Source organism: Spermophilus citellus, assembly GCF_964194105.1.
Source record: "Spermophilus citellus genome assembly, chromosome: 2".
Classification (NCBI taxonomy): domain Eukaryota; kingdom Metazoa; phylum Chordata; class Mammalia; order Rodentia; family Sciuridae; genus Spermophilus; species Spermophilus citellus.
Genome location: NC_138183.1, coordinates 189,583,507 through 189,611,316, shown reverse-complemented (window position 1 = coordinate 189,611,316; position 27,810 = coordinate 189,583,507). Strand labels below are relative to the sequence as shown.

The following is a 27,810-nucleotide window of genomic DNA, read 5'->3' as shown; positions in this document are numbered from 1 at the left end:
CTAGACAGAAGCTAGTATATAATTACCCTCTTACCATAGATTCAGTCATTTTACTCTGGGCCTTGATAAAAATGGAGAATAACTGCTAAAATATTTCTGAAAGTCTTCCTAATTTGTGCCCTTATATTACAGGACAGTTTCTCTTTATGTAGTCCACATATGAAGTGCCTCCTTATTTGAAGTTGAGTTGGAGCTGGAAAGGAGAATACTGCCTAGAAAACTTGGCCATTCAGGAACAAGTAAAAGAGAAGCCTACCCCTGTGGCCCTATGGGAACAGGAAGGAGGTAGAATAAAGACAGGGTCCTCATTCATATATCCTCTCTTCACATGTACTCTTCCTTTTCATCAGAGCAGGTTCAGCTCAGAAAGCAAGAGAGCTTTAGAAATGTTGAGACTCCATGTTTCACATAACATGAGAGTGGGCAGTAGGCTACTGAAGTTCATTCTTTGATTCATTCTGTACCAATATGTGGTATGAGAGCAAGTGCTTGGACACAGATGGAGGAGTCCAAAAAGATGAGCTTGGGGCAACGCTGCTCGCTCTCCACAGCTTGAGTACAGCATGCAGGGCATCTAGAAGTTGCTAAGAGATGGGTGAACCAGCAGAGGCCTGTGGTTGGAATGAGAGTTCTCAAGTGTGTTCAGCCTTAGAGGTAAATATCCAGTACTATAACCTTCATGGTGGACTCCTGCCCATGACTCCCAAAGACAAAAAATTAGTTATGACACAAGAGATGACTTAGGGATATATTCTAAATTAGATAATAAAGTACAGGATGTCACGTAGATATCACATAGATACACACAGATGTCCTCTTCCTTCTAACTCACACAAAGACACAGCAGCACTCTCCTCTAGCAGCCACTAAGATGGTATTAAGCATCGGTTGTCTGCCAGATACTGTTCTTGGTTGATGAGGATTTGGAGATAAATAATGCAGACAAAAATCCTTGCCCCAACCAAAGAATATTTGGAGGTAAAGAGAGGGAAGTGGGCAGAACTCCGAAAGATAAAATATTTTCTCAAAAAGCCTGATTACGAAGTTGAACTTTAAAATGATTTAGAGGAAACTCACTATGGGTGTGAAGGCTGAGGCAGGAGAATCACAAGTTTGAGGCCAGATTAGGAAAGTTAGCAAGACACTATATCAAAATAAAAATAAAAGGATGGGGATGTAAAACAGTGACAGAATGCCACTGGGTTCAATCTCCAGTACCCGCTCCCCCCCAAAATAGACTGTTTATCCTGAAAAATAAATATTGTAGAAGTTCTTTTAAAAAGCCCACAAATTCTTTGACAACCTACCAAGAGGTTGGAAGTCTAGACTCCCTTTAATCCAAGTAGATCTGTGACTCCTTTATCCAAAAACGTGTGGCAAAAGTAACAATATGTGACTTCTAAGCCCAGGTAATTTTGAAATGCCATGAAGCTTCCATCCTAGCCACTATTCACCCTTGGAGCCCCTGAGCCTCCATGAAGGAAGGCTGTCTGATTAGAGACTGCAAATTTTGAGAGAGTCTAGGCTGTATGTGAGGCTATTTATAGGTACTCCATTTGACAGCCCCAGGGAGCATAGCCCTTGAACCACCTCACCTCTGTTGACAGGTTATGAGTAAAGAAAGAAGATTCCAGCTCCTAGCAGTCAAGTCAACCCAAGTCATTCAAGCCTTTCCAGTTAGGCACCAGACACTGGGGAGCATGATTACATTCCTGTGATGCTCTGTCCGAACTCCTGACCCACAGAATCTGTGAGCAAAATAGTTGTTTTATGCCACTAAGTTTCAAGTATGTTTTATCATGCCCAAAGATTTATCATGAAGCAAAAATAACTAGGATAGCAGATGAGAACTGAGAAAGAAGTAGTAGATCAGTTATAGAAAAATATAAAATTATTTTCTTTGGCTAATCCTGGTTTGAAAGAAACCGTTATCCCATCACAGGTGACTAAATACATTGTAGCATTTCTGGTTGTTGGTAATATCTATTTTATCTACAAATGCTATAATAGAAAATGCTTCAGATCTTAGGAAGAACTGGAGTACTCCAAAAGGAATTTGAATAAGGCATTATTCCCTAGCCTAGCTTTTCAGTGTGGAACTAACACTCTCATGATGCCACTTGGAGTTATTCATGAACCCATCTTTTTGCTTTTTTTCTCTTGGTGCACATGTATTTTGGGAGTAACTAATAGGGTAAAAGCAGTCAGGGAGAAAGAAGATATTTCAGACAAAGCAAAGGGATTATGGTAAACAGAGGTAATGAAGCCAGTCCTGGGGAAACCAAAGGGTGTTGCCTGAGGCTCACTGTCCATTCATACTCATTTTGCTTGACATTTGTGTGCCCACACCTTTAGGCCTTTAGTTAAGCTGTTCTCATTATTCCAAACAGTCTCTTCCCATTTATTGATGAAACTCTCTCCAGCCCAGTTGTCATGTTCAAAGGAGCTTCCCCCCAGTCCAACAGTGCCCCACTCTAGGTGGAATTAATCACTCAATACCACTTGCTTGCAACACTTGCCACAACCTTATCTCCTGCTTGAAGTGCCTATCTCCTTAGGTGCCACACACTAGGTCAGAAAAGAAAAACTGGTATCCTTGAGGAATCCATGTAACTACAGGGAGAGACCTCTAAAAACAGTCATACTGCAGTATCATAAGATCTTTACAGAGGCCTGGCAGGATATTATAGGAGGACAGATCTGCCTCAGGAGAAATCAGGAGGCACCACAAAGCAGGTGACATTTGAGGTAGGCCCTGAAACTAAACTAAGATGCTGCATGGGGGAAAACTTAGGAATCACGACTGAAAAGGTTTCAAAAGAGAACCACTAAAGTAACAGGAACATCTGGCCAGGTCAGTCATCATCCCTACTGGTTCCAAGTCTTCTTTTTACAACACCTGAAGCTACTCAGTCTTTCCAACTACTTTAGCTATTTATATCGTAAAGTAGCTAACATTTGAACAAGGAATTCGTTTAAAAATATGAGTACATAATACATGAAAATGTATTCAAACTCAGTGGCAATCACAGAAATCCACATCAAATTGTCAAGTATTTTTAAAAGTTATAATGTCTCGTATCAAAGAATAATCATGGAAATCAAATCTATATTTTCTGAGAGTCAATTTTGGTATGATATATCAAAAGCCTTATGAATAAGTGTACCCTTAGGATTAAAAAATCATCCTAAGGATAAAAGTCTTTGCTCCAAAGATCATGACAACATTATTTAAAATTGTGGAGGGCTAGAGGTATAGCTCAGTAGTAGAGCTCGTGCTTAGTATGTATGAGGCCCAAGATAGTGAAATACCTAAATATTCAAGAACAAAGAAGAGTCAAATAAAGTTGGCACTGCAATAACTTTAAGTTGCTTCCTACATGCCTGCCATTATGATGTGTGATACCAAAGCAACCTACAAGGTAATTATGCTAGAGTGAACTGAGTGTGACTTTCACAGTTGCCCCACAATTGGTAAATAGAACCCACAGATAAAGACAGAGCAGAGGTGAGTTCCCACAAGGTAAAGAGAACAATCAGTAAGTGGATCCAGGCTAATTCAAGGACTTTTAAAGAAGTTATACTATAAGGTCTTCTAACTAAACCACCATATGTGTCCCTGTGTGGTCTTCTCCAGCCACAGTCTACAAAAGGAAAGGATGGGGAGTGGGAATCTTGGACCACTTGACTTAGTGGATTCTAAGATAATTGGTTACAGAGATTAGGGGTGAAAAAAATAAAAGAAAAAAAGAAGAAAGGAAGCAAAGGATTGAGGCAAGAACTTTTAAAGACTGTAATACCTGGTAAATATCCACTTAGGCGGCTGACTTAGAGACACCCTGTACCAATCTGGACAGAGGAAGGGGAAATAAGCAAGATGTGGCAGCAATGCAGTTACCCCACTGTCTGACATGCATATGAGTCCCCTGGGTCAAACACTCCCATGGAAAGTGCTGGCCTTAAGCTCTCTCGCTAGTTTCCCACCAGAGGACTGTACAATAAGCAAAGGTACCCTAGCTGGAGGAGGAGGGAAGTAAATTAGGGAAGGGACAGCCTGAAAGAGACTGAAAGAACTTAATTCCAATTTTTTTCTCCAGGACAGTAGACCACTCAGTGAGAAGCCCATCCTCAAAAGAATTTAGAAGCTAGGCATGGTGGCGCATGCCGGTAACTTCAACAACTTGGGAGGCTGAGGCAGGAGAATCACAAATTCAAGACCAGCCTCAGAAACTTAGTGAGGCCCTAAGCAACTCAGTGAGACCCTGTCTCAAAATAAAAAAAATTAAAAGGAGCTGGGGATGTGGCTCAATGGGTTCAATTCCTGGTAGGAGGAGGAAAAGGAGGAAGAGGAAGACAACAACTTAGAAATGTTAGGAGTGTATACATACAGGCAGTGCTGGTCAGACAACCAGTAAACGCTATCAAGAAGACCTCAACAGCAGCCAGTTAAGTGACATTTATTCTTGTTCCTTACCCTTTTGCCCAACCGTACACACCTGAACAACCGGAACCTAGAAAGGTACAGGGAAAAAATACCAGGGAGAGACTATGTTTCGTATCCCCAGAATCACTAGTCTGGCCAGAAACAGGATACACTGAAATTTTTATTTTTACTTATTTTGTTGGTACTGGGGATTAAACCCAAAGGTGCTCTACCACTGAGCTATATCCTCAGTCCTCTTCATTTCTTATTTTGAGCCTCAGTAAATTGCTGAGGCTGGCCTTCAATTTGCGATTCTCTTGTGTCCAGGTGCCAGCATGCCTGATGAGACAAAATTTTAAAAGGTGGACTCTCAATAACCCAGAGTGACCAGATGGTTACAGACTCTGCCCAAGGTATCATCAAAGGATCTATCCTCTATAGGAGAAGAGAGACTTTCAGAAAGCATAGTTGCAAATTCTGACTGGAGAAAAACAAAATGATTCATGTTTATATCCCTTTAAGCTACAACTATTCAATTAACTGATTAAAATGACCATTATCTCCATCTTACAAAATAGGAATTTAAAGCTCAGAGAGATTAACTTGTTCAAGCCCACAAAGCACATGGGAGGATTAATTTGAATTCCAATCCAGGGCTAACCTCAGAGCCTATGATTTTTACAGATATTTGGGTTTTTTTCAAAATAGGATCCAGAGAACATATCCTCAGGGATCTGCAAATCCACTTCATATTTTTTTTTCAGTCTTGAAGTCTTCATCTTAAGGGTGAATTTTAAAATTTATAAGGAATATTTGAGTATGTGAATGATCACCTTAGAAGTGAATGCTGTTCCTTGATTGCCAGCACTGCATTTTAAATTTTACTGATACCAAGTACCAAGTTCTTTAATTTTCATGCACAAAAACTAGTGAGAAAAGACACAATGTATAATTACCATAGGCATACTAATTAAAAACCAAATGGCTTGCTACAGAAATCTATGTTTCACTGCAGTTCAAACAAGAAGAATGGGACAGAGAGAACAAACAGGTCCCAAAAGAATAAGTGCCATATTCACATTTTAAGCACCAATTTAGTTTCAGCAAAATATCTTGTGTTAATGTAAATTACATTGGTTTTGAAGTTTTATATTTAATTTGTAAATCTACAGTTGTCTTACTTATTTACAACTCATAATTTTTGCTTATACATATTTTGGTAAAATAATAAAAATCAAGAACTTGTGAAAATGTCTAAAGTATTCTTGCATTACACATACTTGAGAAGCTTTGTGTTATACCAATCCCTTAAGTAATCATTAAAAGCCACATCTTAGAAGAATATTTTGTAACACAAGGAAATATTCTCCATATATAAACTTAAGATACAAAGGGTGATTGGCATGGTGGTGCATACCTGTAATCCCAGAGACTTGGGAGGCTGAGGCATGAAGATTTCAAGTTCAAAAGCTATCTGGGCAAATTGGCAGGACTCTTTCTCAAAATAAAAAATAAAAGGGCTGGAAATATAGCTCAATGGTACAGTGCCTCTGGACTCAATTCCCAGTACCAAATAGATAAAAATTTAAAAAAAGGTATACAAAGGGTGGTACAGTCTCATTCTGTATAGCACATATAGCTACAGAAAAACAAGAGTAGGAAATACACCACAATGTTCATGTGCCTTGGTAGCCATGCTGTTTATTGAGTTTAGGTTAATGCATTTATACTTTTTTTTGGATACCAACAGAGGCTACAATATGTTGAAGTTAAAACCTGTTAGAAATCTACCTGAAGATACAGTTACTAACAAATGGTAAGAGTCTATCACATACATGGTATTCCTCTCAGCATTTTAATACTGTCGTTTGCTTTTTTGTGATCTTCTGTGTTCCCAGTAGCCTTATTACAGGAATGAAATTTAAACTATGAAGGGTCCCAAAACCTTGAGTTGAAAAGCTTAAAACAGTAAGCTTTTCAACTCAATTTTAGCTCATGCTCTTTCTTCTCCAAGGAAATAAAACCAATCCTTGTTTAATACTTAAAAGTATATAAAGTACTAGTCAATCAATAACTTTCTGTTTCACATACCTGAACAAAGAACCCCATGCACTCTAGAATCTCCTGGTCCAGAGGGAAGCACAAGCCAACAGTTACTGAGTGACATCAAGGCAAAACAGTAACACAAGAGATTCAAGCATTTCCATAACTCATTCTGATGGGTAGGACCAGAAAGGCTACCACAAGGTAACAAACAACTGAGTCCCAAGAGCTTATGAGCAAATGAGTACAGAAAGGTGAAATGAAAGTAAGTAAAATTCAAACAAAGGTCTTATGACTTTGTACTCATTGACTACACTAGACCCATCCCAGCTGGACTCCCACTATGGTCTTTGCCATCTGTGTGGTGTATATTGCTAGCATTATGATTCAAGCTGCTTCCCCAATAAGACTAGAAATGCTGAGTGGAATACCATGTATGTGATAAACTCTTACCATTTGTTAATAACAGTATCTTTAGGTAGATTTCTAACAGGTTTTAACTTCAACATATTGTAGCCTCTGTTTGTATCCCCAAAAAAGTATAAATGCATTAACCTATACTCATTTTTTTTCTGTAGAAAGTTATATTGAAAAGATCAAAGCAACAAGCTGGGTGCAGTGGCACATGCCTATAACCCCACTGACTCAGGAAGCTGAGGCAGAAGGATCACAAGTCTGAGGCCAGTCTCAATAACTCAGTGAGAAATTGCCTTAAAATAAAAAAGAAATTTAAACGGTATAAGGAAACCTACATGTTATGGCTCATCAGTTTGGGTGAAGTTCAGAAGATGTGCCACCTGTATGACACACTAGACATGTATTGAATAACTGGAAATAATATAGGTGTCTTATCTAACCTGGGGGATGTTAACATAAGGAATAGCACAGTCATTCAAATGATACTTATAAGACTTATGTACATGTCTAGGATTTGCTTTAAAATATTCCAGCAAAGAGGAAAAAAAGAAAAACAAATGTGATAAAATCTTGATAATGTTTGAAACCAAGCACATCTATTATTTGTTATATCATTTTCTTTACTTTTCTTATTCTTCTTTATCTTCAAAAATTTTAAATTAAAAATTGGAAAAATATTACATGAAAGTAAATGAAAATATTCATAATGACAGTTTATGGAAAAAGAAGCACATTATAAAACAACAGTTCATGTTGATTATAATTATGTAAATAATAAATGTGTGACCAACCCAACAGCAAATTAGCCCTTAGTGCCCTTAATGGATTTCTATACAATTTTTATTGAAAGAAACCAGGACTATTTGAGGAAATGGCTAATTCCAGGTCTGGATCAGGAAATGTACAAGATAAACCTGGTACATCTTGTCATACCACATAGTAAAGAAGCTATCAAGACTAGCAGTGCCATGTCAATAGGATAGATCTAAACACCAGCTTGTATTCTCTCTCATTGGCTAAAAATAGGACAATTTGAACTATAATAAGGAAAGCAAATATTAAAAAAAAACAGTGAAAATGTTTAAATATATGAGTTCACATTACTCAAAAATACCCTAATTAATCACTTTGATACATTTTAAGTAGTAAATAAAAAGAAGCAAACACAAAAGTGGGAGGAGGGCTAGGACGTAGCTCAGTGGCAGAGTACCCCTGGGTTCAATCCTAGTATGCCCCCTGCAGAAAACAAAAAACAAAACAACAACAAAAAACAATAACCAAGAGGGAGGAGAGTTAGTTACAATAAAGAAACAACAGTGGGGCTAGGGCTGTAGCTCAGTGGTAGAGCACCTGCTTTGTATGTGTGAGGCCCTGGGTTCAACTCTGAGCATCACATAAAAATGAATAAAGATATTGTGTCCATCTACAACTAAATAAATATTAAAAAAAGAAAAGAAACAACAATGACTTGCAAAGTATCTTGCTTACAGCTGGTACCTGACCAGTGGCATCAGACTTGCACCAAGCTCTAAGTGAGATGCTTACACTCCTGTGAAAAGTGCTCAGAATCTAGCAAAGGGGAACTAACAAATCCAGTGTGAGAATGCCAAACTAGAGGCAGAAAAAAAAAAAAGTGCCATGGAGGGCTGAGATTGTGGCTCAGTGGTAGAGTGCTTGCTTAGCACACATGAGGCATTGGGTTTGATTTCTAGTACTAAATAAAAAAATTAAGCAAAATGAAGATATTGTGTCCATCTACTGTAAGGGTAAAATTTCTAAGCTGATTCTAAGCTGCAAAAGTCTGAGTTAAAGTGTAAAAGACTAGGGCATTGTAAAGCTTCTAGATTACAAGGCCTGGGCTAAAAGGTAAAAGTTTATTGTTACAATTCCCCTGCTATCCCCGGAACCTGTAATGTCTGTAAACTTGTTAGGACAATGCAGGACCTGCTCAGTAAATATCTCCATTGATTCCCTGGTTGTTTAATAGCTAAGGGCTCCAGGTAACATGGCATGTAGGCATCCAGGCCCCAGGACCAATCAGTTTGAATGTGTGCCCCACTTGGAAGTGACCAATCACCCCTGCCCAAACTGTTCCCGCCAATGAATGGACTAATCATGTATCAGAATTGTTGTTCAATGTCCCCGCGCCTCATGATGATTTGTTCTGATGTATGCAAAACCCCCCACCCTCTCCAAAAAGTGTACTTAAGCTCTGCTTGACCTCTGCTCTGGGCTCTGGGCTGCTCTCCCTTCTTGAGTGAGCACAGAGTCCCAACGCGTTGGAACGGATCCCTAATAAAAATCCCCCTTGCCATTGCATGAAGCTAGTCTCGTGTGGTCTTTCCTTCTCCAACGTTTCGCCGGACCCTTACACTACAACTAAAAAATATTTTAAAAAGAAAGAAAAGTGCCATAGAAGCAAGTCCAGATGCGGGCTCTCATTGGAGGGGCTATAGGGGAGGATCTCTGAGCTGAGTTTGAAGAGTTACCACTTTCAGGGAAGTTTTTGCATTTTAAACCACTCTCAAACACGGGCCCAGGATCTCACTCACTGATCTTGACATCTCCCAGCACACATAAATTTCCCATTGACTGGCCAAAGTCATAGCTTCAGACAAATCACTGTGCAGCTTAATTTCCTTTCCCTGAGATCAGAGGACATTGAGATGTTCCTTTCAGGAAAACTTAACTCTAGAGCTTAATGTATTATCTAGCTTGGGAATTTCACTTACATTCTGGCATTGTAAACTCTAGACTGGCCCAAAATTGAAAGAATGCAAAGACACCCATGTTCCTGTTCAGAGTTCCTGTTAAAGGTTTAAAAAGCATAAATCAACTCTCTTGCCACCTTCCCCAATACTAAATACTTAGCCTGAGCTGGATATTGTACCATGATTTATTTCATACACTATCCTAGTAAATTTTCAAATTCAGTGAAATAAGCATTATTTCACTTTAACAGTCAAGAAAGATCAGAGAATTAAGCATTTGGCTCAAGGAACCCAAAAGCCCTTGAAACAAAGAGAGAGGTCTTCTGAAGATAAACACTGTCAACATAACACTGACGTTTCCTGTTGAAGGAGTGGCAATCTGTGAGGCAAAGACTTGGTGAGTGATGCTCTTCATCAGTAAATGTAATCCTACTTTCCAAGGCCTTTTGTGGACTGTCCCCTCAGCTCTCTACTTATCTCTCAAAGTTCTTTCAGCTTTCTACTCTAGGCTCCTCCATTGTATGTTTACTATCCCTCCACATCCCCTGTGCACCACTTCTTTCCCACTCCACATGCCATAGTACTAATCTTCTGAGTCCAGTTCAGGTCCCCACCTCCTATTCCAGGAAGCTTCTCTATCTTCTTCCATACACAGAGCTCTGGCCTTCACACAACTCACTGCCTAGATCACATAACTCCATATAAGGGTGTTATTTTCTTTCACATGTGCACTGCTAATCTCCCTAGTCTGTAAATTTCTTGAGTATAGACTTATTCCTTTAGGAAGGGAAAAGATACAATACATTCTCTAGAAAAACCTCACAAAATTAATGTGGATGCAGGCAAAAGCCCACTTGGGAACTTGCACTTCTCATAAACTGCAGGTCACAATATTCCACTATCCCCTTCTAGCTAAAGAAAGTTCAGCCAAAGATAGAAACACCAGAGTTGTTTCATTAAGTGAAGTAGCAGGCATGCTTTTTTGATTTGTGTGACTTCAGTGCCTTTGGTCCTTTGACATTGCTAAGAGATTTTCCACAATCATGCAAGGCTGTGGAGATTCCATCTGTCTTTTCTCTTAGGTTGGACTTATTAGCAAGACTGATTACTGACCTTTACTAAATAAAGAGATTTAAAAAAAAATAGTGGTAAAATACTAAGGATATAAAATTTACCATTTTAACCATTTTTAAGTGTATAGTTCAGCGGTACTAAGTTCATTTGCAATGTTCTGCCACCACCACAATCATCCATAGCCAGAACTTTCATCTTGCAAAACTGAAACTCTGTACCCACTGGACAATAGTTCCCCACTGCCCCTTATCCTCAGTCCCTAATAATCCCCATTCTAACTTCTGTTTCTATGAATTAGACTACTCTAGATGTCTCAGAAGAGTGGAAACATACACTAGTTGTCCTTTTGTGAACTGGCTTATTTTACTTAGCATAATATCATCAAGGTTTATGTTGTAGCATGTCCATATATCAATGTTTTCTTCATCCTTTTCTTTGGAAGTACCAGGGATTGAACCCAGATATGCTCTATCACTGAGCTACATATCCAACCCTTTATTTTTAATTTTGAGTGCCATAGCCCCAGTTGGCCTTGAACTTATAATCTTCCTGCCTCAGTCCTCTGAGTAGCTAGGATTACAGGGGTGTGCCACCAAGCCTGGTGACAATTTCTTTTCTTTAAAAGCTGAATAATATTCTATTGAATGTAAATATCACATTTTGTTTATACATTCATCTACTGGTGAATATGTGGGTTGCTTTTCAAATGAGATTACAGGATACTGGGTATTGAACCCAGGGGCACTTATCCATTCCCAACATCCTCTTTTTTTTTTTTTTTTTTTTTAATTTTGAGACAGGGTCCCAGTGAGGCTAGCCTCAAATTTGCCATCCTCCTATCTCAGCCTCCCATGTTTCTGGGATTACAGGAGTCCATGCACAGCTCAAATGAAGAGTTATGATCAAATGTTAGTGACAAAAAGCTCAGGAGAATGGCACAGGGTTAAAGTAATCTCTTTAACGTGTGAACACAATCAAGGAGTCAGTCCAGAGATTAGGACCACAGAACAGAAAGCTGCTAAAAGAAATTTCCATTTGTTTATCTGTACCAGGAATTGATACCAGATGGTCTACAAACAACTTCAAACACACTCTGGTTTCTGCCTCTCTTATCAATCCGGGTGTTCTTACCAGCTTTAGAGCCCACTCCTCCTGTCAACCTGCTGATGGCCCAGTCAACTCCAAATGGTTTTTACAGGGACCTCTTTTATAAAGGCACTAATTTCATCTGTGAGAACTCTAACCTCATGACCTAGTCACTTCCCAAAGGCCCAATGCCCTCACATCATAACTTTGAGATTAGGATAACAACATCTGAATTTTGGGGAGGGAGGTAGACAAAAAACCTTAATCCATTGCAATCAGGTTACTCATTAAAATTTCTAAAACTTAGAAAAATTAGTAAATTTTAAAAGTCTGCTCATCATAAGAAAATCTGGACATTATAAAGGTTTAAATAAAAATTACCTATAATTCCATTATAGGTAATTAATTAACATTGAATGTTAATTTAATGGAGAATGTGAAGATAAAAATATAATTTAGTTCAATAATTTATCAAATAATCATGTATCTAGTACCCAAGTTCTGGGACTACAAGAAAGAAAAATAAAACACGTAATGGAAAGGTGGCCTCTGACTAAAAAGAAATAAGCCAAAAGAGGAAGGCTTTCCAGGCAAAGGAAGCATTAAGTGGAGACTAGGTGGCAAGGACCTATACAGTGTGTGCAGAGACATTAAAAATGGTTTGTAAGCCAGGTATGTGGTGCATGCCTGTAATCCCAGTGACTTGGGAGACCAAGGTAGGAGGATTACAAGTTTGAGGCCAGCAACTTAGTGAGACCCTGCCTCAAAATAAAAAATAAAAAGGGCTGGAGGGGATATAGCTCAGTGGTAAAGTATTTCTGGGTTTAAATCAAAAAAAAAAAAAAGAAGAAGAGGAAGAGGAGGAGGAGTAGGAGGTAGAAGAGGAAGAAGAAGAAGAGGAGGGGGAAGAAGAGGAGGAGGAGGAGAAAGAAGAGGAGGAAGAAGATGATGACAAAGAAATCCATAGGATAATATCATGACTAGAGATACAAAAATCTTAAATAATAGGAAAAAATGTTAACAAAATATTAGCAAACAATTCAGCAATGTATAAAAATAACTATACACTACAAACAACTAGAGCTCATTCCAGATATTTAATTGTTTGAATATTTCAAACTCTATCAGTGCATATCACCATATTAACAGACATAAATATTGCTTGATCATATCAATTGATAGAAAACAAGTACTTGACAAAATTCTACACCTACTGATGACAAAGACTCTCAGAAAAATAGAGGGGTAACTTCTGCAACTGATAAACAGCATTTACAAAAACCCTACAGCTAATGTTGTACTTAATGGTAAAAGACTAAATGATTTCCTCCTGAGACTGGGATTGAGGCAAGGATTCCTACTCTCAACAGTTACTCAACATTGTAATGGAAGATCTAGCCAGTACAATAGACAAGAAAACAAAAGTTATAAAAACTGGAAAGACAGATAGACTGCCCTCATTTGCAAATGAAAGATTATCTAGGCTATAGTTTGGATCTCAAAGGTTCCCTAACAGTCCATGTATTAAAGGCTTAGTCCCCAGGTTGGCATGATTGGGAGACGCTGGAAATTTTTAGAAGGGGGGCCTACTGGGAAGTCTGGTCATTGTGGGTATGTGTCCTTGAAGGGAATATTGAGACTTCAGATCTTTCCTCTTACTTTTTTCATTCCAGGCCATGAAGTGAATGGGATTCCTCCATCACGTGCTCTGGACATGATGTGCTGCATCACCACAGGCCCAAAGCAATGAGGCCAACTAACAACACACTGAATTAAGACAAAACTTTTCTCTTTATAAAGTGATTATCTCAGGTATTTGTTATAATAATAGAAAGCTGATTTAATTCAATCTATACAGAACAATCCCAATGAATCCCCCTGAAACAAAAAATCCTAGAATAATTCAGATCATAAGATAGAAAATGAAAACCCCCAAATCAATTATAGTTCCATATCTTAGCATGGACATATAAACAATAAAATTAAAAATACAAAGAAAAAATTCCTTTATGGCTGCTTTAAAAAAGAGAAATACAGTGGTGCATGCCCTTAATCCTAGAAGCTCAGCAGGGTGAGACAAGAGGATTGGGAGTTCAAAGGTAGCCTCAGCAAAAGAAAGGTGCTAAGCAACTCAGCGAGACCCTGTCTCTAAATAAAATGCAAAATAGGGCTGGGATGTGGCTCATTTGTCCAGTACCCCTGAGTTCAATCCCCAGTACCGAAGAGACAGAGAAATTCTTAGATGGAAATATAGCAAAATATGAAAACATATATAGGATTTATATGTTTTAACTCATACAAGACTGATGAAGAAGTCAAGGAAGATATAAATGTAAATTCTTGAATTAGAAATCTTAACATAGTAAGGATGTCATTTCCTACGAAACTGATAGTTTTAGTGCAATTCCTATCAAAATCCCAGAAAGACTTTCTTTTAGACATAAACAAGATTATTTAAAATGTATATTAAAGGCAAAAGGTGCAGAATAGTAAAAATACTTTGAAAAAAATTAAGTGTTCTGGGCTGGGGATGTGGCTCAAGTGGTAGCGCGTTCACCTGGCATGTGTGCGGCCCGGGTTCGATCCTTAGCACCACATACAAAGATGTTGTGTCTGCCGAAAACTGAAAAATAAATATAAAATTCTCTCTCTCTCTCTCTCAAAAAAAAAAAAATTAAGTGTTCTATTGCACAGTAGTATGACTATAGGTAATGATAATGTAGTGTATACTTTTAAAAAGCTAGAAGAAAGGATTGTGAATGTTTTAATCAAAAAGAAATGGTAATTAGCCAGGTACAGTGGCACTGGCCTCTAATCCCAGTGGCTCAGGAGGCTGAGGCAAGAGGACTGCAAATTCAAATCCAGCTCAGCAAGAGCAAGGCACTAAGGAACTGAGTGAGGCCCATTCTCTAAATAAAATTTAAAAATAGGGCTGGGGATGTGGCTCAGAAGTTGAGTGCCCACTTTTGAGTTCAAAGTACCCAGATTGAGTTCAATCCCCAGTATACCCCTAAAAAAAGAAATGATAATTATTTGAGGATTTAGATATGTTTATTTACCCTGACTTGAATATTATACAATGTATACATGAATTTAAAAAAACACATGGTACTCCATATATGTATGTGATTTCTATGTGTCAATTAAAAAAACATTAGGGAGCCAGGCATTATGGTACACACCTGTAATTACAGTGATTTGAGAGGTTGAGGCAGGTGGATAGCAAATTTGGGGCCAGTCTGGGCAATTTAGCAAGACTCTATCTCAAAATAAAATTTTAAATGGCTAGGGATGTAGCTCAATAGAGCACTTGACTAGCATATGTGAGGTCCTGAGTTCAATCCCCAGCACTGGGGGGAAAAACAAGAGAGAGAGAAAGAGAGACAGACAGAGAGAATAAAGTACATCTAGTCCAGTAGATTCCAAGACCTAGCATATAGCTAAGTTAGAAAAAACAGACCCACACAAACATGGCCAACTGATTTTTGACAAAGGTGAAAAACCAATCCAATGGAAGAAGAATGACCTTTGTGGTGATAGAATGTTTGGGCATCCATTAGCCAATAAAACCAAACACCTCTATTCCAAATCTCACATCTTATATAAGAATTAACTCAAAGCAGATCATGGGTTTAAAGGAAAAGTATAAAACATTCAGGAAAAAAACAGAAGAGCTGGGCATGGTGGCACACACTCAGATACTTGGGAGGCTGAAGTAGAAGGAGTGCAAGCTCAAAGCCCTTTGTCAAAAGAGAAAAAGAGATTTAAAAAATTTTTTTTGAGTGAGAGAGAGAGAATTTTAATTTTTTTTTTTTAAGTTTTCGGCAGACACAACATCTTTGTTTGTATGTGGTGCTGAGGATCGAACCCGGGCCGCATGCATGCCAGGCGAATGCACTATCGCTTGAGCCACATCCCCAGCCCAATTTTAAAAAATTTTAAAGGGCGGGGATGTAGCTCAGTGATAAGAGTGCTTGCATAGCATGGACAAGGCCCTGGACTCCATCCCTGGTAAAATGTATGTGTGAACACACACAGAAAAAATTGATAAGCCAGACTTCATTCAAATAAAAAACTTCAAAAGATCCTAATGATTAGATACAAAGACAGCTATAGACTGGGAGAAACTATATGCACCATGTATTCAAAAAAAGGACTAGTATTTTGAACATAAAAATAACTCAAAACTCATGGTCGTGCACACCTGTAATACCAGTGGCTTGGGAGATTGAGGCGGGAGGATCGTGAGGCACTAAGACTAAGACCCTGTCTCTAAATAAAGTACAAAATAGGGCTGGGGATGTGGCTCAGTGGTTAAGTGCCCCTGAGTTCAATCCCTGGTACCACTAGGGGAAAAAAAAAAAAACCTCAATAGTATTAAAAAACAATCCATATAAAAATAATGGACAAAAGAAGAGCAATTTTTACCAAAGAAGATACACAGATGGCAAATAATCATATGAAAAGATGTTCAACATCATTGCCTATAAGGGAAATATAGATTAAAACTAATGAAAAAGTAGTTAAATAAACTGTGATATATCTATGCCATGGAATACTACTTAGCAATAAAAAATTGTTGATATATGCAACAACTTGGATGAATCTCCAAAGAATTATAATGAAATTTTTTTAAAAAGACAATTCCCAAATGTTATATACTGCATGGATCTGTTTACCTATATGTTACTCACAAATGATAAAATTATAAAAATGGAAAGCAGACCAGTGGTTGTCATGGGCTAAGAATGTGGTGGGAAGGGGATAATAATGGATGTGACTATAAAAAGTCCAACATAAGGATGCTGGACACTGTGGCCATGACAGCAATCCCAGTGACTTGGGAGGCTAAGGCAGGAGGACTGAAAGTTTGAGGCCAACCTCAGCAACTTAGCAAAACCCTTAGCATCTTATGAAAACACTGTCTCGAAATAAAAAGGACTGGTGATGTAGCCCAGTGGTAAAGCACCCCTGGTTCAATCATCAGTATCAAAAAACAAAAAACAAAAAACAAAAAACAAAAAAAACAAAGAACAGAAGTGCAAGGGATCCTACAATGATAGATATGTTCTATATTTCAACTGAATCATTGTCAATATCCTGATTGTGATATTCTCTAAGATTTTTGTAAGATATTACCATTAGGAAAAACTAGGTAAAAGGTATATGGATCTTTCTTTACTATTTCTTATAACCAGATGTTTATCTATAATTACCTAAAAATAAAATGTTTCTTAAAAAACCTTAGTCTTTGAGACAAAGTTGGACAACTTTGGGCAAGTCACTTCCCTTCTCACAGGGCTAAAAGAATTAAATTAAGAAATCGATGGTCTAGGCTGGGGCACTGTAATCCCAGCTACTTGGGAGGCCAAGGCAGGAAGATCACAAGTTCAAGGCCAGCATCAGCAACTTAGCAAGAACCTATCTCTAAATTTAAAAAAAATTAAAAAAAGAAATAATGGTCTAGATATAGTGCATGGCACAGAATATGGTCCAACAAATAGCTAATAAAATGCTTATCTTAAGAGTCTTGACAATGGGGATGGAGAAGTATAAAGCAAAATATATTTAGATGATAGCACTAATAGATTTTGGTGAAGGATTAGATGTGGAACAGTGGGTTGACAGAGAATCAAGGATGATTCTTAAGTTTCTCATTTGAGCAAGCATCATCAGTGGCACCATTTACTAAGCAGAAGTGAAGTAAAGTGAAGAAGAGGGAAACGGAGTTTTGGGTGTGGTGAACTTGCATTAACTGGGAGATACTCAGATAGAAAAGCCCAGTTAACTGTTGGATATTCAAGTCTGGAGTTCAGAACAAAACTCTGGGATGGAAATTTAACTTGATAATGACCAGAATGCAAATGATAGTGGAAGGCAGAACAATGGACAAGATTGACAAGGGCATAAACCACAAAGCTACTGTTACTGTAAAGGAGTTCCAACCTGGCTAAAGGAGATCAGTCTAGCATAGGAGATGGAGAACAGCCAGAAAAGGAGAAAAATCAGACAAAAATGGTGTTGCTCAAGACCAGAGGAAGATGTTTCAAGAGTGAGTGGTCAACTGCAACCAAGCACTGAAGAGATTAATTAGAATGAGCAATGAATCATCATCCTCTGAATATAGTGACCTGGTGTTTTCACTGGTGCCTTTTTGAGAATAGCTTTGGTGAAATGACAAATAGGTTTGGATTAGAGCTGGCTGAGAGGGAGGTGGGAGAAATGAAGACAGTTTAAACAACCATTAACAAGTTTAGCCCTGAAACAGAAAGCAAGCTGAGTAGGAAGGGGTGGAATGCAAAGAGAGAATTCTGTTAAAAGAAGCTAAGCTTAAATGATAATGTAAATGAATAGGTGAAGGGGAGAAGTTAGATTCATGACAGAAAGTGTGAGAATTATTTAAGTAGGGAGGAGCGAATATGATTCCAAGTACAGGTAGCAGGATTAGCTCAGAGAGAAGGGGCATCTAATCTGCTCTAAGAAGAGGGGAAAAGGAAAGGAACCATGTAGACACAGGTAATTTTGGAAATTTAGTTATAATGTGTTGTGGGCTATTTCTTGATTACCTCAGCTCTTTATGTAGGAGAAGGAAAGTATTAGCTAATTCTAAATAAATGGGTTAATATTTATTCCTACAACATAATATAGTCCCTGGTACAGGCATATTTAATAAATTCATTCAATAAATTTTTAAAAATTAGTGTTAACCTCATGCAGGTGTTCATCAGGATACAAAAATTTTAATTTCGCCACTAGGGGGCAGTGCTGACACAAATCTCACCACCCCCCCATGATAGTGAAAATTAACAGAAAACTATACTGCAGTGTATGTTGTTTTCCTGCTAAGAAAATCCTGTTTAAGCTTTGCATACATGTACATGTTTGTACCTATTCACACATGTGAGCCCCCCCCACACACACACACATTGAGGCACACTGAGAGGGTTGTTTTGTCTACCAGCCTTCTGGTGCAACCAAATCATGATGCCCCAAGGGCTGCACTCGGCATTTTCCAGTCTTTTTTTATTTTTTGGTAATTCCCCTAGGGAATACAGCAAATACCTCAAAGACCTTTACACTTTCTTATGTTTGGTTAATTAGAAAAGGATGATGAGGAAATAAAATTCCTAAAAACCAATCTCTAATACAGCATAGCTTCTTCCACATTGTCTTTCCCCTTCTACCCCTACCTCCTCCCCAAATTAAATGCAGTAGGGTTTCAAAAATAATTTAAATGTACTTCATAAATTACTTTCCCCCTAATCTCATGTATCTGAGGTATTCTTATAATGGACTTATTTATCAGTTTATAATACCACATGTCTATTATGCACATCAGAAGCAGAAGCAATAGAGCTGGGAAATAATTCTTTCCAAGTTTGTGTCTAATGAATTTGGGCCTCTAACAAACTGAGGAAACTGGCAGAGTTCTAACTTACAATAGAGTGCATAAATTATTATTGTTATTATTATTATTATTAAAGGTAAATGTAAAGGCAGGCTGCTCCCCAGAAGTTTAGGGTTAAACAGACTGGCTGTTCCAACAAGAGGAACTGAACTCCATAGTGAAAGAGGCTTCTGGTTGTACTAGTGGAACATATCACATCCCAGTTTAAGAAAGGCTATCACTAGTTTGGTCAGATGCCTTATGGGTGGGAGCCACAGGAAAGAGGGGAAAGAGAGAGGCTGAGGTCATCATATGACGCCAGCTGTCAGGTAATTCCAATGGGTGAAAAGATGCTTAACGCAAAAGCCTTTAAACTTGGTTATTTTAAGTTAAAGTTGTTTTTGAGCAAAAATAAATACCCAAGAAATGGGTCATTGAGTCTGGGTAATAGAGTTGAAACAGTCATCATTATAGATACAGAGTCAACTTGTTTGCAAGTTGTTTCAAAACCAAAGTTTCAAGGTTCTTTAGGGTAGTGTTCTAATTTGAGAATTAAGGATGGCTTTTTTTTTTTTTTAAACTGGACACTCTATTCCTCTAGCTAGTATGGAATCTACTTTTACAGATACTTTTTGGAAGTTCTTTAGAACGAAGTTTTTTTTAAAAAAAAAATTATAAAAATGTTAATACCAAATTACTCCTTCTTACCCCTAATTTAAAAAATTAAATTTGCCTAATGATCTGATCCACCTCTAAACAAGAAAAAAAAGTTTCTTAGTAATTATAATACTTGGGCTACATCAGCACCCCAGAAAATCAGCTTTAAAACTGAAGAAAACACCGCCTCACCCTACTATGTTAAGTCTATGCCTCCTTTCAAAAGTCACGTGCTAAATCCTTATTTTTTTCCCCCAGCAAATGATCTAAGCAACAGCCTGATTTCATTGACACAAGCACTCCCAACAACAACACTTCCTTTGAAAAACAGAATGTCACTTCCTCAGACCAGAGGCCAGAAGTCCCTTGATTCTGATCTAAGGAGCAAAGACAGGAAACTGGTGAGCTTCTCCCCCAGGGTCAGCCTCTGGTGCAGGGACAAGAGGACAGGGTGTATTCAGAGCTCCCTTGATGCACTGCAGCTGGAAAGCAAAAGCTCACTTCCAGGCTGTGGGGGTGATCCCCAGAGTACAGCCCCACAAGTCAGTGTAGCAAGGGCATTCACGGAAGCGAGGAAGGAGAAGATGGAAGACCTTGCACTTTTTAGCGACCTTCTTCCATTTCGAAATTCCTCAGAGTACTCCAGGACCGATTTCAGCCTAAGTAACTGGCACCCTCTTGTACTTTGACCTCACTAGGCGAGACATCCTCTGGGTTGTGCCGAGCCAGAACTCTACACCGCTCAGCTCCAGTCTGTACCACCTTCCCCAGATGCTGCCAGTTTCTCACCTAGAGGGGAGAGGCTGTCCCAGCAATTTCAGTAAACACTGTCGGTTAGCACCACCTGGCAACTGAAAACCTTGATCTCTCCCGACCCTAGAAGCCAAGGGCTGCACAACACAAAACCCACCCTGGCCAGTTAGCACAGACCAAACTGCAGTGTCACCATCGTGGGGCGGGGTGGGGGGGGGGACGGCGTATGTGAGAGACATACAGAATAAAGAAGGGGGACAAACAAATGAGTCACTTAATACAAGGGCTGCACATGCCGCTGACGCTGCCCGTGATGCGGCGGCTGTGGACTAGAAGGAAGCAGGCGGCCGCCCGGGAGGGGCGGGCGGAGAAAGGCAAGGGGAGAGGGCGTGAGGCGCCTAGCCCTTTGTGGGGCTGGGCGGCGCGGCCCCACAGCCTACGCCCCCCTTTCCCGCCCACTCCCCCAATCCTGCAGGCTGAATCCGCTGGGGGCTACCATGGTCCCCCGATCCCGGGAGTCAACTCTCTCGTTCTCCAAAAACAATCAATACAAACTTCGATACAGTATTGAGTTCACAGGGAGGCTGGCTGGGGAGGTGCCGCCAACACACCCGCCTAGCCCAAGAGGAGCTGCCGCCCTAACCTGCCGCCCCGCCCCTCGGTGGCGCACCTGTGACAGGTGTGCAGGTGCCCCACACGCCCCAGAGCCGCGGGGCGCGCCGGCCGCCCCTCGCCCCCCAGAGGCCCCAGGTCCGCCCCGTCCGCGGCGTGCGGCGTCTCCGGGAGCCCCCAGTCCCTCGGCAGGCCGCGGGACGCCCCCCGCCCGCCCCAAGGCGGCCGCGCCCGGTCGCCGCCCGCACTCACATAGCGCCTCAACTTCTTCTCAGGGGGCGATTTCCTCAGCCAGCCAGTGCACACCACGTCGCCGCCGCCGCTCATGTTGACCGCCGACTGGAGCCCGCCGCCGGGTCGCGCGGACAAGGGCGCGGGCGCAGGCTGCTGGGTCAGCCGGCCGGCGGTGCGCAGCTCGCGGGGGAGGGGAGGGGCCGGGCGGCCCGCGGCCCCGGGCGAGGACGAGGCGGCGCGGCGCGGGCCCGACTGCCCCGCGCGCGCCCGCTCTGCCCCCCCGCGCGCGCGATCCGCACTCCCAGGCAGCCCGGCGGGGGCGCCCCAGCAGGAAGGCCGGCGCGCTCGCCACGCCCACAGCCCGCCGCGCCCCCACGAGAGAGGCCTTCAAACGCTAACCACCCGGCGGGACCCGGGAGGCCGGAGTGCCGGGAGGGGCGGGAATCCAGTCAGCACGCCCCCTGGGTCTTGTTTTTTTCCTGAAGCCTCAAAGCGGCAGCCTCAAGCGCCTCGCCCCTGATCATGGTGGTGGGGTGTGTGAAGGCTGTGCACCCTACCTCGCACGTCGATTTTACAGGGAGGGTCTTCAGGGAAAGGCTCGGAGCGCTGCTTGTGTTACTTATCCCTTCCTATAGTTTCAGGTTTCAGCAAGGTCAGGTTCTGGCTGAAATTAGTGACCTGCTTCCCAGAGAGTTTATTAACTCTTGCACCCACCAAGGTGGTTCGAGAAGGAACGGAAGCCGACCTACTAAGTATGGGGAGTATTTACATCCCTTGTTTACTTTATTGTCTTCACACCTCTACAAATTGGGCAGGTAGTATTATTCCCATTTTACAGATAGCCTAAGGTCTCAGAGATAATACAATGCAAAGTTTCTAATTCCTGTGGGGGAAGGGAGGAGGGTCCTGCTCACCTGCTTTTCAAAGTGAAGAACTGCTTTACTGTCTACGGATAACTTGGGAGCCTTTTATAGCCAGGAAACAAAGTCCAGCTGGCTCTGTCCCCATTGCCTCTGGGAAAGCAGGATTCAAAAGAAAATTCGTATGATTTGCAGAGCCAAAGCAAAAATTAGTCAATGTATTTCATAGAGAAGTCATAGGCAAGTCGGTGTAGAACAAGAAATTGAAGTAAAAATTCCCAGAGTTTCAATTCCTGGACACAAGCTACCTATGAGACTTCTCATATGTAAATTGAGATATACTGATACCTTTCTCACTGCTTTGTGGTGAGGTTTAACTCAAAAGTGTGTGAAAGTGAACACCTAATAACATTAGTACTTCAGGGGAAGGGTTAAAAATATTTTTCCCCTAGGAGCTTTTTTTTTTTTTTTTTGGTGCTGCTGGAGATCTTTTTGTTTTGGGCTGCTGGAGATGAACCTAGGGCCCCAGGCATAGCTAGGCAAGCGCTCTACCACTGAGCTACATTTTCAGTCCCAGGAGCCATTTTTAATTCAGAGTGCCTTTTCAAGCAGCATTAAAAGGTAGGTCCTACAGAGTGTGGTGGCACAGGCTTGTAATCCTAGTGACCCTGGAGGCTGAGGCAGGAGGATCACAAATTCAAGGCCAACCTGAGCATCTTAGTAAGACCCTGTCTCAAAAAGGATTAGGGATGTAGCTCAGAAGGAGAGAGCTTCTGGGTTCAATCCCCAGTACCACAAATAATACATTAAAATAAAGGTTGATCCTCCTCTAACTTCTTATACTTGGACAGTAACACATATTATCAATAGGGAATTGTGTTGCAGACAGATCAGTTGGAGAACCAGCATCTTGCACTGCCCCATGGCAGTCGAGGTGTGACTGGAATAAGAGCTCCCTTAACCTTTTAATTTAGGTATCCTTAAACCAAACACAAAGGACCACCATCAGAACACAGCCACGTCTAACTTCTGGCTTTAAGGACCTTCAACATCAAAATACTTTGTCTTCCAAATTAATGAGGAGGCAGTGACTCCCAACCAAAATAAAGCAATCCTGACTTCATTCACATCTTAGTCATGGTGCCAAGTCTCCAGAATTGCAGTCTGAGAAATCTGCATGGTTTGGCTGCAGCTAAGGTTTGTGATGGAAGTCAGACAGACATATGCCCTGTGTTTCCCTGGGAGAGTAGTCTTCTTTTCATATCCTCTGAGAGTTATATGATTCAGAACACAAACTGGGAAACTGTTCAGCAACAGTTAGCTGGGGTTAGGTTGCATTCTGCCAGAAACTCTTTAGGGTCTGATTTTGTTTGGTAAAAGACCCTATGTTGTTATTCCCAATTCTGTATGGAAAGAGAAAAGTTTAATGTTTTTGGAATGCAACAGTTACAGAGTATGTTCTCCCCCATCTTTTCCCAAAGGTCAGAGAAAGGGACTCTTCTGGGTGTTCTTCTGCCCCCCACTCCACCTGCCCTTCCTCATCACTATGCTGCCTTGCTCCGGCTGCACAGAGAGCAAAGACTGTGGCTGAGGTTCCTGGCTGTAGGCTGAGGTCCCTGGCTATAGGCTGGAGTGGCTCAGTCTCCTAAGCTGGAGAGGCGTGTCAGGCCTGGAAACAGCCCTTGAACAGAACGTTCCTGTCTGGACCTTTAGTAAGTCCTCTCCATTCCCTGCTGTTTTTTTTTTTTTTTCCCCTCCCTGGAAAAATGGAAAACAAATTATGTGAATGATTTATTTACATGAGAGTGGGCGCCATCTATTGGAAACATCTGGGGTGACAGCCCCCCACAATCTGTAAGGACATGTATCGCCAGCCTATAATGTAGGCAATTTTTGATTAAAGACCACTGGTATTTCCTGGGGGAATTAATGACCAGCTCCAAGAGTGCTTTGGGCCATTTATTCTATATTCTCATTAAATTCCCAGGAAATGACCATCTTACAGGGAAGAGCATTGAGGAGATTAGAGAAAATGCCCTCCTGGGAGGAAAGCATGGGTACCACTTTTGCCCTGCTCCTAGTCACTCCTCTCTCCCCCTTCTCCACAAAGCCTAGGTTCTAAAGAGTGCAGTGTGGCTTTGAATGTCGTCAGCAACAACCCGCATCCGTGCCTGTCTCAGAGTTGAGGGTTTGTGGTGAGTGTCAGGTGCATGGCTGGTGGACTGCTCCAGAAATGGGCTGGGAGGGCTGGAAAGAGAGCTGTCCTCAACTGCACACCAGGCTGGAGTGATTAACACCATTTACTCCAGGCCTGACGTCAGTGATTGGACTGGGGGTGGGGATGGATGTTTCTGTCTTAGCCCTTCTTTCTTTTCTCCCTTTCAGTCTAGTTGACAGGTCAATTTCAGAGCTGAGGGCTGCTTGCCAAAGTCAGTGTGACCTGCTGATCCATTTCATTTGGTGACTTTCAGGACACTCACCTCTCAGGCATATTGTGTGTGCCTCCTGGTTGCTTTGAGACCACTTGTTCCCTCCATCAAAGTACCTTGGGACTTACTCAAGTTAACTCTTGGCACCAGGCTGAAGATGAGATGTGGAAGTGGGCTTGAGGTGTGGTTAAAGACTTAACTGGTGTTCCTCCTTGTCTGTCGCTGCAAATAGTCTACTTGAACTACTTGAAACTACACTGAGTGGGAAATATTTTGGAAATAAACTTCCTTAAAAAGTTTGAGTAAGTCCACTTTCCCAATTTCTCTTTGTGAAAACCAGAACCAGTGCTAATTGCTTTGTGGCAATTAGGCTCCCAGGACATTGCTGCTGACACTGGAGAGGGCAAGAACATCACTGTTGCACAGAACCTGCTGCAAACTCAGTTGTTATATTCTTCCAAGAACAGACTATCAAAGCCCCTGGAAAAGTGCCTCCGTGCTCCAAACTACACTGTGCATTCTGGCCTCTCGCTTGTAGAAAGAACTCCTAGCTTAAATTGGACTAGAAATGTAGGTCAATGCCCTTTTCCCTAAAACTTACCATTCCTACTTAATTATTCAGTTTTCTTGTCTAGAAACTATGAGTTCCTTGAGGGCAGGACTGTGTTCTCTTTGTTTTTGTATCCATAAAGCCTCGAGCAAGGGAGCCAAGCACACCATAAAGGATCATTAATTGTGAGAACAAAGGAATCAACCCTTAAAGGATAATAGATGAGGCTGTGGCCCACTGGAGTGTCCAGAACCCTAAGTCATCCATACCAGAGAACAGTATCTGTGATGGTACTTATAAACAATTGGCGTGTTTAGAACATAGTTACTGGCCCAACTGAAAGGCTGAGCAGGTGGAGGGAATCCTATGTAGTACCACTTTTAAAGATGGCTGTAACACTCAGGAAGTTCCAAAACAGTGGCTCTTGCAGGGCTTGGAGGCTCATGCCTATAACTCCAGCAACTTTGGAGGTTGAGGCAGGAGGATCACAAGTTTGGCACCAGCCTCAGTAACTTAAGGAGATGCTAAGTGATTTACTGAGACCTTGTCTCAAAACAAAAAATAAAAAAGGCTGGGGATGTGGCTCAGTGGTTAAGTGACCCTGGGTTCAGTCTCTAGTACCAAAACAACAACAACAACAACAAAAAAAAAAACAAAAACAAAAAAAAAACCTGGTTCTTTTGACCTTTTGACTTTTATCCTAAGGCTCCGGAGAGCTAACTCTGTTGACCTTTGATTTCCAAACCCTACACTGATACTCTCTTCTTTGGGAACAAGAATAGAACCTTTGTGGTTTTTCTAACATCAGGCTTCACTGTGACAGTTGAATGGCAGCTCTAGCACTGAATCCCTCATATCTAGCAAAGCTGGAGAAATTATGTCCCCAATTCAAAGTGATCTCATCTGACAGATGCCCTTTCCTCCTGCATCAATTGCTTATAACATGGCTGTGCAGACTTGCTGGTCTTTTTTTTTTTTTTTTGCAGGGGATCCAAAGGCCTCAGGTGATCATCTCATTTGACTGTGTTTCTATCACAGGTACCCCTTATGGAAGATAATTTCCTGACCCACAGCCAGGGTCAGGTGTTGTTAAATGGTTAAAAACTGGCTCTCTGGTGGTGGTGGTAGCTTGACTTATAGTATAGGCCAGTTTTTGTGGTATACACACCCCACTGCACTCCCCAATGGACAGTTTCAAGCTGTCAACTTAATGTCACTGAATACAGTCAGGAGATGCACAGCAGCACACCATTGTTTAGTATTTCCAACATAAAGATACAGCAGATGTAAATAATGTCTATGGAAGAGAAAATGGTTAAGTGAAAAATAATTAGTAAGTGATGAAATTGGTGTATTTATTCCACTTATTTATTTATTTGGGGGTGGGGTGGGGGTAACCGGGAATTGAACTCAGGGGCACTTGACAACTGTGTCACACCCCCAGCCCTATTTTGTATTTTATTTAGAGACAGGACCTCACTGAGTTGTGCTTTTGCTGAGGCTGGATTTGAACTCGAGATTCTCCTTCCTCAGCCTCTTGAGCTGCTGGGATTACAGGCGTGTGCCACCATGCTTGGCTTATTCCTTTTCTTTTTAATATAACCTACTTAATTGCAAGTTTATGTGCCTTAATTTTTGAGCTATCACTGACCTACCATATAAGGAATCATGTTAAATGATACAATTCAGTGGTTCCTATCTAACTCCAGAATATTTGTATCACCTGCAAAAGAAAAGAAACTCTGTACCTATGACCACTCACTCCCCACTCCCCTAATCCCCTCCTCAGACAACTAATCTATTTTTTTTTTTTTTTTTGTACTGGAGATGAATCAGGGACACTTAACCACTGAGCCACATTCCCCAGCCCTAATCTACTTTTTGTCTCTATAATTTTTCAATTCTGTACATGGAACATAATCAGAATCAAACAACATGTGGCCTCTTGTGTCTGATTTCTTTCACTTTGTATGTTTTCATCCACATTGCAGCACTTCTCAGTTCTTCATTCATTTTTATGACTGAATAATATTCCATTAAATGGATATGGCACATTTTGCTTATCCATTTGTCAGTTGATGGAGATTTCAGTTGTTTGTACTATTTGAATATTAAGAATGCTCTTGTGAGCATTTGGTTCAAGTTTTCGTGTGAATACATGTTATTAGTTTTCTTCAGGTACATACCCAGGAGTGGAACTTCTGGGTCATAAGAGTGACTATGCTGAACTTTTTAAGAGACTGCTGAATAACTTTCCATAGTGGCAGCACCATTTTACATTCCTGCCAGCAATATCTGAGAGTTCAAATCTGTCCACATCTTCCCCAATACTTATTTTTCATTTTAATTATAATTTAATTTTAATAATGTCATTTTAAACAACAAGATTACAAAATACCTCCAATGAACCCTCCATTCTCACAGGCTGGGCTGAGCCAGCTTAAGCCCTCCACTGAGGAAAATCCAACTGTCTTATTTCTAGTCAGTTCCCTTTTTTTCTAACAAGGGCAATACTCAACAGATTTGAAACTCCTTCTTTTTATACGCTTTTCATAGAAAACTGTACAAAAGGTC

The 27,810-nt window shown here is 40.8% G+C and overlaps 1 protein-coding gene across 1 annotated transcript in view; it reads right to left on the bottom strand.

Annotated features, from left to right (window-relative positions):
• GAB2 (GRB2 associated binding protein 2) overlaps window positions 1-21,740 on the bottom strand; it is a 189,056-nt gene extending 167,316 nt beyond the window's left edge. Inside the window, exon 1 of the mRNA XM_081280021.1 lies at window positions 21,416-21,740. Coding sequence (XP_081136147.1) covers window positions 21,416-21,490 — 75 coding nt within the window. The 5' untranslated portion in view covers window positions 21,491-21,740. The remainder of the gene's footprint in view (window positions 1-21,415) is intronic.
• Window positions 21,741-27,810: the final 6,070 nt, after the last annotated feature.